Source organism: Seriola dumerili, unplaced genomic scaffold, assembly GCF_002260705.1.
Source record: "Seriola dumerili isolate Sdu_G_001 unplaced genomic scaffold, Sdu_1.0 BDQW01000017.1, whole genome shotgun sequence".
NCBI lineage: Eukaryota > Metazoa > Chordata > Actinopteri > Carangiformes > Carangidae > Seriola > Seriola dumerili.
In genome coordinates this window covers 10632452-10644715 of record NW_019174272.1, presented here as the reverse complement: position 1 = coordinate 10644715, position 12264 = coordinate 10632452, and the positions used below count along the sequence as shown (strand labels likewise).

General features: G+C 38.1%; 2 protein-coding genes across 2 annotated transcripts; both read left to right on the top strand.

Moving 5' to 3' along the window:
* Positions 1 to 491: 491 nt before the first annotated feature.
* Positions 492 to 6461, top strand: LOC111228418 (vesicle-associated membrane protein 8-like). Its single transcript, XM_022754284.1, has 3 exons — positions 492 to 695; positions 3847 to 4014; positions 4285 to 6461. Exons 1-3 carry the CDS (start codon positions 681 to 683, stop codon positions 4468 to 4470), a joined length of 369 nt encoding a protein of 122 aa, XP_022610005.1. The 5' UTR covers positions 492 to 680; the 3' UTR covers positions 4471 to 6461.
* A 695-nt stretch (positions 6462 to 7156) lies between these two features.
* LOC111228410 (vesicle-associated membrane protein 8-like) lies at positions 7157 to 11783 on the top strand. The gene is made up of 3 exons (XM_022754272.1): positions 7157 to 7861; positions 10420 to 10587; positions 11149 to 11783. Exons 1-3 carry the CDS (start codon positions 7859 to 7861, stop codon positions 11320 to 11322), a joined length of 345 nt encoding a protein of 114 aa, XP_022609993.1. The 5' UTR covers positions 7157 to 7858; the 3' UTR covers positions 11323 to 11783.
* The last annotated feature ends 481 nt before the right edge of the window (positions 11784 to 12264 follow it).

Sequence of the window (12264 nt, the reverse complement as noted above, 5' to 3'; positions counted from 1 at the left end):
AATCTGACTTTCTTAGCACACAGTCACACCTTGGCCGTTTTGTTTGATCATAAACACACATGATGACATAAGCGCGAGTTTAGTCAAGAAGCAGACAACTTATTATGAAATAGTGTGATAGCTTTATCTCCATTACTGATTCAGTATGCACACAACCTACATGTATTGAGAACACCTTGCTATGACACCATCCCAAGGATAAAATGTAGAGCCACATCAAGCTGTTGTATTGTACAACAATAAAGGAAATTAAGACAAGAGGCTTCAAAATAAAAGCACGCAATTTCCATGGTGCAGCGTTGATACATATTCTATAAAGTGGATATTATTATAATATGACTATATACGAGTGTTTAATTTTCACTTATACTTTGGGGCTTTTGGCTAATTGTGCCAACCTGGTACGCTCCTCAAAAAAGCTACGAAGGGTGCTTTATTTTGAAAATATATTTAGGAAGCTGTGGCTATGTAATGGTCGACTTGACACTTGAACCTCACGGAATTCAGTTTGAAGGAAAAAAACAACCAGGAAGTTAAACAGAAGAGGAAACATAGTCGCTTCGGTGGAGCATCTAACTTTCAAGTTCTTTAAAAGGTTTTAAAAAGGTTTTAAAAATAGCGTCAACTTAAAACTACGTTGATCCATCGGGTTGCGGTTCTAGGGCATTGTTTCCGACAAGATGGACATTGATCCGGTAGGTGATAATGGTTGAAGCTTGTGTTTTTGTTTTTTTAGAAAGCCTTTCCGCCGTCACCATGTTTAACGTCAGACAAGACGTGCAACAGGTGTATTTCCCGATTAAATAAGTTACTTTTGATATAAAACTGTTGGAACAGGTCTGAACATTAGTAAAGTCAGCGTGTTAACTTTTTCGTTGTCGAGAAAGGAAGTCGAAGAGTAGCCTGACAAAATGGCCTAATTGACACCAACTGCTGGGACCAAGCAGTCTATGATTAAACCAATGTTTCTTTTCACTTCAAGCTAAGACACTTAAACGTAACCCGTTCTCTCATATTATGTATCTACACATTTTTATTCCATTCACTAACTGATAAAACATGTTTTCTGCACATATTTCAAAAGTACGACTCACTTCTTCACTGTCGGTTGAGCCTGGTGCCTGCAGCCAAACGCCACTTAAAGATGGAGCGATTTTACTCTTATTTACCTGGCCTGCTGATTGAGATCACACCCCGGCACAGTGAGGCTCATGACATCTCTACATTGCCACATTTCTCTCTGAAAAACCCTTCTTATTATCTATTGTCTTATATCCACCGTGCATCATTTTTCAATGAGTTCAGTTTCAACCTTTACAGCTTGAACTTTTATTTTGTTAGCCCCTGTTTGTCTCAACGCATGCTTTTCTACTAACACGGAAGGCACAAACTGGAGATAATATTGTGTATGAATAACACTGTGCTAAGAGAAGCCGTTGTCATGTGATCATGTTATCAAATGAAGTCTTGTTTTCTATAGATTGTGAATCAGAAAATGATTTGTACCTAATGTAAAACCTTGTGGATCAAGTTTGAATTTGGAAACATTTTCAACTGGGCTTCACCAATCAGAGCTCAAGATCCTTGAAAGTCTCCCATGAAGCCCCAGAATCTTAAAGGAGTAAAACGAAGGACTATTATTACTAATGTTATTTTAACATAAACCTCTTTCTTCTTTCTTTCTTTCCGCGTTCTCTCACTACTGTGCTATAAACAGCTATAAGCTTAGTTTTTCAACTTATATCTAACACAGATCTTCTCGGGCAGTTCTCAGTAACAAAGGCTCATCCATCGCGGGTCTTGCTTCCTCTGCTGAACAGTCTGAACTGTTACTTCTGTGGTTTTGAACCATTGACTTTCTTCTCTGTCAAGGTCCTCGGAAAACCTTTGCACTCTAGCTACACTGACTCAGCTGTGTTGAGGGCAAGAGCTAAACCAACAAACAGTGTTTTCCTGTAGCCTGCAGCATGTATTAGGGTAACTAACTGTCCAGTGTCAGCATGTGGTCAATTCCAGCCTCAATGTGTGTATTCACAGATTATGGAAATGTCACATTTGACTAGATGATATGAGCAGGGAGGATTTCATGTGGTCTAACAATTCAAATTTAATCCATGTTTTGCATATACAACTGCAGTCAGACATTTCCACGGCAAAGATTTCATTTCTCACACTCGCATTTTAGAGAGCACATCCTTGTGTATCATCCTTTTTCCTCATGCATTAGCTACATATTTACATTGTACCTGAACTGTCAGCCTTTTGTTTGAGTTGTCAAGTTTTATTGGAAGACCAAAGTCACTTTCCATGAATGGCAGAGACATTTTTGGATGACGTCTTTCAACAGTTGAAATAGTTGAAAAGGATACTGTATGTAGCCGTCAGTGCATGAACATCATGTACTGGCTCTCTTTCTCTGAATGTTGATACTTGATAGCTGGCTGCCATTCGTCAGAACTACTAGCACCGGTACAGGAGACAGGGAAAGAGGGTGAACCTGGTGTATATGGCAGGTTATTAAGAGTGGAAAACAGGAGCAAAGCATCTGGAAAGAGTGCAGAAATATCTGCATGTATTAAGTGGAGATGAAGAACATAGATATTTCAAATTAAACACAAAAGTAATGACACAAATTGTACATGATCAAAACCAGCTACATAGAGGGAAGTCTGTAAAAGTTTTGTTTTGAGAGGTGAATTAGATGACACTGGATAGACCAACAGCTCCTAAGGGAAGTTAAGAAAATGACGAATTAACAGAATAAAGAAGAGAACAGAGAATGAGGGGAGATAATCGACCAAAAAAAGAAAGAAAGAAACACTGGAATGAAGGAAGGAGGGAATTCAGAGAAGGGAGGGTAACAGGAGAGACAGCAGATGACGCAGCAAAACCTGCTCTGTTTCTTAGAGACAGGTTTGTTTACGGTCTGCTGCTGGCTCATGGAGCTGTTAAGTTACTGTATGTACACACACACACACACACACACACACACACACACACACACACACACACACACACACTGTGTTTTACATTTTACTTTTGTGGCTGTGTGCGATCACAGCTTATCTTCCTGTTGAATGCAGACAAGCAGCCGTTCCCAGAAATGTAAAAACAATCGTTTTGATAGCCAGCAGGCGGTGGTGTCACATGCAACAGCCCTAGGGACTGAAGGGACTCTCCAAGCCACCGCCAGCTGTCTGAAAGTACTGGCGTTAGACAGATGATCCCAGCCAATGGGATAAAAAAGTAGGAGGAAATAAAAGAATGTGTCAGATGAAGAGATACTGCTTTGGCCATTTTTCATGAGTCAGCTCATGGTGCCGTGACAGTAGAAATCTAGTCACCTCTGCACACATTCATCATGATGTCTAACTTCAAACAGACATATTTGCAAAGGCAATGCCAAACCTGAAAAGGGTTCTCCAGTGATCGGGTATTGCATCTACATAAAGTTTTGGGACTCACGAGAGACAGATTTTTTTTAATGGTCAAATTTAAAGCAGTGAGTGTGAGTCATGTTCCAAAAAAGTAGATCCTACATTTTACACAATGCAACTTAATAGTGTTGTTCATTTTTGCGTTGTGGTGCTATAGAGATGCCCTGGCCCACAGTTTTACTTAGAGTTTGTATGTAATGTAAAGGTTATTTTAACTTAAAGTGGCAGATTTCTAATCCCTAAAACACAGTAAATTTTTTTGCTACAAACATCCAATCATTTTTTTTGTCAGCTAGATTCCACAGTGGCTCTTATACACTGATTTAAAAACTACAAGATAAAGTTTGGACATGTCTTATACATTGTTCCTCAACTCATTTTCTAAAATGACTTTTCTGTCCAATCCAAGGAGCGGGGAGGAGTGGCGGCAGCGCCAGAACCGCAGGACAAGGTGCAGACCTTGAAGGATCAGGTAGATGGAGTTAAAAACATCATGACGCAGAATGTGGACCGGATCCTGGCCCGAGGGGAGAGACTCGACGACCTCATGGGCAAGTCAGAGGACCTGCAAGCAGGGGTCAGTCTCACCACAGGAGTTTATTCCTTTGCTTTGAGTTGTGTAAAAATCTTCTCTGTTTTAATCGTGTCAGGAAGTCATGGCAGTGAAACCATTTTTATGTGATGATGGCGTGTACCATGTCAAACTATCTTCCGTGGAAAAAGGGGCTATTATCTGTGCGTTGATCTCGGCCCATTCATTCTGCGACACACGTGCATTGCTGCGCCTTTCTTGATACCAACACCACCTCTCTCTCTCTCTCCCCTCTCTCTCTCTCTCCCTGCTCAGGCTCAGCACTTCAAGCAGACGTCTCAGAAAGTGGCTCGCTCCTACTGGTGGAAGAATGTGAAGCTGATCGTGGTCATCGTGGTGGTCGTCCTCATCATTGTCCTCATCATCATCCTGCTGGCCACTGGAGTCATCCCCGTCAGTGCTCCCGTGCCTCCTATAGTCAATCCCACCAAAAATCCATAAACACAAACACACACACACACATATGTACATACATAAACAATCGCATCCCTGTTGCACAGTATAAAAAGTAATATATAGACTCAAGCAAATCACTGCTGTCTGGTGAAACCTTTACAACTTACCGGAAACTTTCATGCTTGTATTGAAATTCAAGGATTTCATTCTTTGGTTTAAGGAACTTCAATGACACATAAACCTTTTTGAAACTTTCCAAAAACACATTTCCATACATTGAATTTGTACAAAATTAAAGAGAATTCTCTGTAAGGTCTGAGGTCTTCATCCGACAGCAGAAAAAACACTCGTCACTGTTCTCAAAGGACGCTCTATAACACCACCATCGGCATTATTTTAAACTGTTTCACCACCAGGGGTTATTTCATCCTGGGAAAGAGGAAGTCACTTTAATATGTGTAGATGGAAATAATGAATAATGTGGATTCCTCCAGTCTCTTTCTAGATATCATGTTTGTCGCTTATGTGCACTACAAAGGACGGTTTGTATAGTTTAAAAGACAAAAAATTACATGTCTAAAAGAAATTTTTGACATTGGAGAAATGCACCAAGCACAAATCTATAAGATATTTAGGTCACAATATGTTTAATGAAAAGCTGCGTCGTAGGTTGGATTTGTATGTTATGATTTGGGGCGAATTCCTTTTAAAGTGCTTACAGCTTCTTTGTATTCATACATCTAGAAAAAGATAGTTTATTGAATGTATACACTTCGCACTGCGTTAGTCCTTTAGCTCCTTAACTGGTGTTTGAGGAGATGTTTCTTGTAAACAGTCAAAGTTGCAAAACAGTTTTTCTGCACAAAGGACAAAAATTACTTCATTGTGAAATATTTTGAAGTGTGTTGGGATTGAAAACACCAGCAGTAGCTACTGCACAGAATCTCTAGGAGTTTATCTGTAAATGCACATCAGTTTAATTTGGGTCATGAAAGTGAAGATGATACCTTCAGTTGAAAAGCAATGCAGCATTTAGTGGTTTTTCTGCTCGGCGGAAATGAGTGGTCCTTTTAGAGGAGAAGAAATTGTAGATAAGTACATTTGTGCTGTGCAGTATCATCAGCCTTTTTTAACTGATCATGTTAGTTCTTTTCCTCTCTGTGTATTAGAAATATTGCAGTTTGAACTTAGGGCTTTGGGAACTGATATAATAAAAGAAAGCACCAGGGTGAGCTGTTAAAGGTCTGCTCTAGTGTTGGAGGATCCGGCTCCTCCAGCCAGCCAGCTGAGAGAGATAATTTACACACCCCCTCCGTGGCTCCCCCTGCTGGGCCCATGTCAACCAAAAAGCCTCCACACCCTCAGCATCTTACAACTAGAAAATAATCTTCCAAAACACGTAGCGTGCATTTTTCAGAATACAAGTCTCGTGTGTTTCACCTCCCATCTTGCTTTGCTGTTACAGTAGCAGTTCAGCTTCAAAGAGGTCAAAATGAAAACAATTATCAACTGTATATAGTCAACATATTCTCACCTTAGTGTATATTTGCAACAGCCTTTAACCAATGTGTTAATGAAAGTATCTGTTCCTTAGAGGCTATTTATTTAATGCTTTATGTTACTCATGTTCATTCTTTTTTCTTCTTTTTTTTTATCAAAAATGGGCCAATGAAAGCGTGTGATTTCTGTATAAACAAATACTGATTAATCATAATATAATTGATATAATACAGTTCAGTTACTCTGCTTTTCAATCATTTTCTAGAGGTAGGTATAAACAGGAGGCTGTGTTGGAACAAGTTCTTCAAAGTGTTATTTTATGCTTCTGGGATGCAGTCGTCCTCCTCTCATTGTCTTTTTAACGCACTGACACTGGCCTGATCAATGCTGTACGCGACGCAATCATATTTCTCTTCGTAAGGCCTTGTCACCACTGAAGGCTTTTTACAGTGTCATTAACTGTGCATCTTATACCGATGACTTGTGACATTGAATGGTTTTAATGGTCTGATATGAAATAAATAGTATTTACTCCGGCTCTCTTGTCATGGTTTCCCCTGCCATTGCTGTTTGTTGAATTGCCACAAGATGGAGACAGATACCCTAAGACATGAGGAATGCTTATCTTTTGTTAAGCAATGCAGTTGATTCTGAGAACACGTGATAAGTGATTGCTATATTTCAAAATAAAACAATTTGAAGTCGCAATCTGATCAGAGCCTTTTGAGCCACATAGAGAAGAAGCCAATTCATGTCTAAGCTGTGTCAAAGTTCCACCACTGCTATAAAAATACTGAAAGATACACCTCAAGTAAAATACAACATTGTTCATTTAGTTTATAGACACTATATATATATATATATATATATATATATATCTGAAGGACCATATCATCTTTTTAAAGGGACACTGCAATTAAGTATTGCACTTCCATTAAGTTACTTCAAGAGCAGAAACTGGAATATTCTGACTTTCATTCCCTAATATGGGTCAATATCCAAAAACAATGCATCCTGCACTTCCCATAATGCATCCTGATACATCTTTAATTAAACCTTACCTGCCTAATAAAAGCTCACACCTGTCAAACCAACATCCAGGGAGCAGCATTAGTCAGGATGGTCATGTGATCACCTTTTGTAACTGTAAACTTTGAGGGATTACAGTGAGCGCAACATAATCAGAGATCACAAAGTCCAACAACTGCAGTTTGGGATTTTCAGTTTGATTTACTTTCATTTAAACAGAGTCATTCACTCAGTATCAAGCTGTTTTCCAGGGAGTCCTGGTACCCATATGAAAAACAAACAATAAGACAATAAAACAATGTGAGAAATGAAAAGGTACAAAGAATATCTGCAGCAAAAGGGCCACGTTCACATCATATTCAGTTTAAACCCAAGTAGGAGTCACCCTTGATGTTGGCTGAGTCAGAGATATCAGGAATTTTGGGCTCTGACAAAATCCCAGAGTGGTGAAAAGAACTACATACATGCACCGGCATACATGATGGCAGTTACATCAACTTAAAGACCAATACAATTGATTCAGCTCATTCTATAGGAGCTATACAGTTTGTATCTGGTTTCACTTACTTATAGATAACACACCAAAAGTAGCTCATTTAGACTGTTTATCTGGAGTTAGCACTATGGCTATAGTGGAATAATGAACACTCCCAAGATGAAATCATTGTTTTTCCTGTTCTTAGTGAATGCAAAGGTCCCATGACATATTATCATTAATGATTTAATGGGATGTATTCCCTGTTAAAGCAGATCAGTGAGTGTTGAATCCTAACCTAAATCACTTATGGAGAGAAAGGCTGATGACATCACCACTGATGATAGTTCTGTTACTCCAGTAATTCAGGTTTAAATACACTGGCCATATGACAGACTTGGAACAAACACATCAGGAGACGGGGAAGACATGGTAAGTGAATAGCAGCTTAATATTTAAAAGGATAAATGCTTTATTATGAGAGATGGAGAGAGAGAGGAACAATAGACTGTGAATTATAATCCTTCATAATCTGTGGGCAGGTAATAGTGGGAAGACAGCTGTCAACTGTAATGTCTACTTTTTAAAATGGGAAATCATGATCCAGGAGATAAATAAAATAAAGTTTGTCAGTAAATGTACTTAATTAAAATTTATATAACCATCACACATGGTCTTAACCCACTCTGACTGAACTCTATTACATGGTACAACTATTGATAATAGCTATGATTATGAACCAAATCAAGATGCTGAGTGTGCTTGTTTTTCTTTAACTGTGGGTTTCCTGTTCCTGAGATGCTGGCTTCCTCTTGTGGCTCTGAGGGCAAAGGTGAATGGGAAACCTGTCAGGATATTAATTACTCTGAGGTCAAACTACTCTCTAAATATCCTGTTCCAGGGTTCTCACCAATCTGTAGTTACGCAGGCTGTTGTTTTGTTCATTTACTATCCTGGCCCTTGTGTGTTGCCTTTTTACTCACAGAACAGATTAAAGTTCTCCTAATCTGGGGAAACTTGCTTGACATCATATTGTTAGTTATTTCGTTTAATATGTTCCTCTTCTCATTTTGGCTTCATCTCAGCCTTATCCTGTTCACGTTCAACGTTCATTCAGTTCCATTACATGATTTAAAAAATAACTAGTCCGGTAAGCTGTAATAAAACAAGTGAAATAAGTTAAATCTATCTAATAAATACATAGGTTCAAAGTGGCAAGACATCAAAAGCATTGTTAGCTTCAAGACTAATCATACACAACTATGTTAAAGTATGTTAAAGTTTGCCTTGATGCCAGAGGTGTGCAGCTGGTATGGATAAAGAAGGTTGTGTGCACATTTATAAGGAATTAAAAATTAAAAATCATTATGTGATTTAGAGGTAGCGTTTACAAAGAAAAAGAAAGTGATGCAATCACTGTGCCTTGAGGTACTCCACATGTCTTCAAGAAGATGGCCCTATCCAAAGACTTAAAGTGAATCTCCTAAAATCCAATCCCCTTCCTAAGAAGTATCAAAGGTTAAACCAAGGATCAGGATTAATCAGCAACTGTATTCAACATGTAATTTATACCCCTGACAAGAGCTAACTTGCTGCTGCACAGCTGACCAGACAAAATCTATCAGAAATGTTACTGTGGTAGAGGAAGAATTTAATTCACTTTACAATTTACTTAAGTAAAAGTAGCAATAAAACATAATTAGAGCAGTGGTTCTCAAAATGGGGTCCTTGATGAGGCTCCTGGGGCTCCCCAGCAAAAAAATCATTTATTTTCCCTGTAATTCCATCCACAAGTAAGTAATGACATGACTAATTTGGTCATGGGTTTCAAACACTTTCTGTAATAAAACATCTAAAAGCAAACATCTTATCAGATGGTTGTCTGTGGTTTAATTTGTGGATCCTGGAAGTGAAACAAAAGTATTATCAGCAAAATGTTCTTACATGTAAATAGTAAAAGGACATTATGCAGAATTGGCCCTGTATGAGTGAAAATGTGTCATGTAATCAGTGTATTACTGATACGTTAACATCATATTCACACAGCTTTCAGCCTCTACACATCAACTGACATGCAACTATTTTTTATTCTTTAGCTGGTACTGACATTTCAGCTGCTGTCACTGCTTTCACAATAACTGACACCCAAACTACCTACAGTGTACACACTTCCACTGTCTTACTTGAACTTCAACTGAGATTTCGACTGCTGTTATCTTAATGACAGTTGCTTTTATTACTTACACTTCAACTGACAGTTCAAACACCTGACTTTTCGGCTGCTCTGGTCCCTTACTCTTCAGCTGATGGTTCACCTCTTTTCAACTCTTCAGCGGTTACTTCAACTTCCTAAAGTATTTACATAGAAACTGACAATTCATCTGCCTGCAGGGTTTACTCCTGAGCTTTCAGCTCCTACACTTCAACAGATACTTCAAACACATTCAGTGCTTCAACTTCATGTGACACATTAAATGCTTTTAGTGCCTCAACTTAAACTGCCAGTAAAACACCTCACATGCAGGACATTTTAACTTGTGTATAGTGTTTGCATCTAAAATTTTCACCAGCAAACATTTGAAATTTCTTCAGTGAATCTAACCTTTTCAAATTTCACCTACTTTATATCCTGTTGTGTAGTTTTATCCATAACAAAACAATGCATGATGATTGTATTTTCAAATTAAATCTTTATCTGCAAAGTAACTGTCAAATGAATGTTATAGAGTAAAAAGGGCAAACAGAGGTAGTAGAGGACTAAAAGTATGAAATGACACAAAATGCTAATATTTCTTAAAATAGTTCTTAGGTACAGTATTTGTGTAAATGTACTTACTTTTCATAGCTATCATCCAGGACCATCAATAGTTGTACGGAGACAATTGCTGGAAATTAAATGTTATTTTGAAATAAAAGTGGCAACTTAAAAATATGGTTAAACTCTTGCATGTAATGTACTTACATCTAATGAATAAACACACTCTTCCCAGGAGCAGGAAGGAATGGCAGCAGAGCCGGCACCACAGAACAAGATGCAGGACTTTAAGGATCAGATAAATGTAGTCACAGACCAGATGAAGGAAAATATGAAGAAAATCATTGAAAAAAACGAAAAGGTGGTCAACCTCGTAACCAGGTCAGAGGAAATGGAAGAAGGGGTAAGTCTCCAGAAGTTCCTTTGACTATGGTTTGTGTAAAAGTGACATGTGTTGTGGGTTATTTTTGTTCATACACTTGCACTAATGCATCTTGGATGTACTGTGCACTTACAGTGGGATGTGAGGTCAGATAAAAAGGTTGTTAAAGTAAGATCTCAGTTCATCCTCATCAGCTTAACCAGTACAGAAAGTCAGTAGAGGCCATCCCGCACTCAAGACAGTTACAGTTACTGCACCCTTTTGTCTGAGGTTCAAATGCGTCACTGCATAGGCTGTGTTGCTCAGCATCAGTTACCACTTTCCGTGACTAGCTCTACCTGTTATTCTTGTTTTCCCATTCCAGGAAATATGTCTCTTTCAGTCAGGTCTTGTCATCATTACAGTCACATCCTTAGAGAATGTAAAGCAGCTTACAACTTCCTGTTTTCTGAACCAAGCTATTATTAAAGCGCATGATTCAGGTATTGTTAGAGATTAGGATCTCAGAAAAGTGTGGACCGGCGTGTCATGAATACACAAAATGCTGATTTAGGGGTATGTCTCGCCTCTCTCCCTGCTCAGGCTAAACACTTCAAGTACAAGTCTCAGAAAGTGTCTTGCTCCTACTGGTGGAAAAACGTCAAGCTGAATGTGGTCGTCGTGGTGGTCGTCCTCCTCATCATCCTCCTCCTCATCATCATCCTGCTGGCCACCGGAGTCATCCCTACTAAAGTCACGGAGACCTCCAAGCCATAAACCAACAAAAATACACATAGCATACTTACAAATACAACTAAATTATAAACAAACATTCCTATTGCACAAGGAAAACAAAAACAAAAAGTACTATTCATTCAATTCATTGCATGTATCTCTGTGACCCTAATACATTTAAATCTTCACCAGAGACTTATGTAAATGTAATTCAGTGGCTAATAGAAATCATGGGAACACTTTAAAATGCAGCCTGTAACTTACAATGCAATTATCTTGTAAATACATGTATCAATAAAATACATACAGGACACCAATATCAGGGCAAATAGAGACTGTAAGACAAAGGTAGTAGACAAGAGGTTGGGGGTAACAACTTAGTAATTAAAATTAAATTAAGTATTTTTAGTTTATTTAATTTGATAATTATGGGCACTAATATTGTTATAGAGTAAAAAAGACAAAGAGGAAAATTTGAAAAAAAAGAGGGAAACTGTTAATATTGCAATAAAATAAATTCAGCTATCTTTTACCGTATCTTAAAATGATGCTATATTTTCAAATGTATGATACGCTTTGGCATCATGAACAGTATAATGTATATTATTATTGCTGCAAAACATAAGGCTTTTTTAAATTATTTTGAATTGATGGTTTGAATCTGGATCTGACAATCTGTGATATCATCAGATAAAAAACACAGAACCAAATAAATATACTTTCACTATATATACGATTTAACAAATTACATGTTAATTTTCTACCCACACCTACAAAATATTGACACTGTAATTACAGAATTTACCATTACACGTATGGGAATGGCAAAAAGATTTGAGATGGAAGTGTGGGTTTTCAGTGTAAAGCAGCACTGAGTACAAGTTTAAGATTATGTGTAGATGTCTGAAGAACGTTAATGGCCGTCTTTAATCTGGCTTGAGTTGGAGAGGAACCAAATGTGTCATCTGCAAAACCTGGATATCA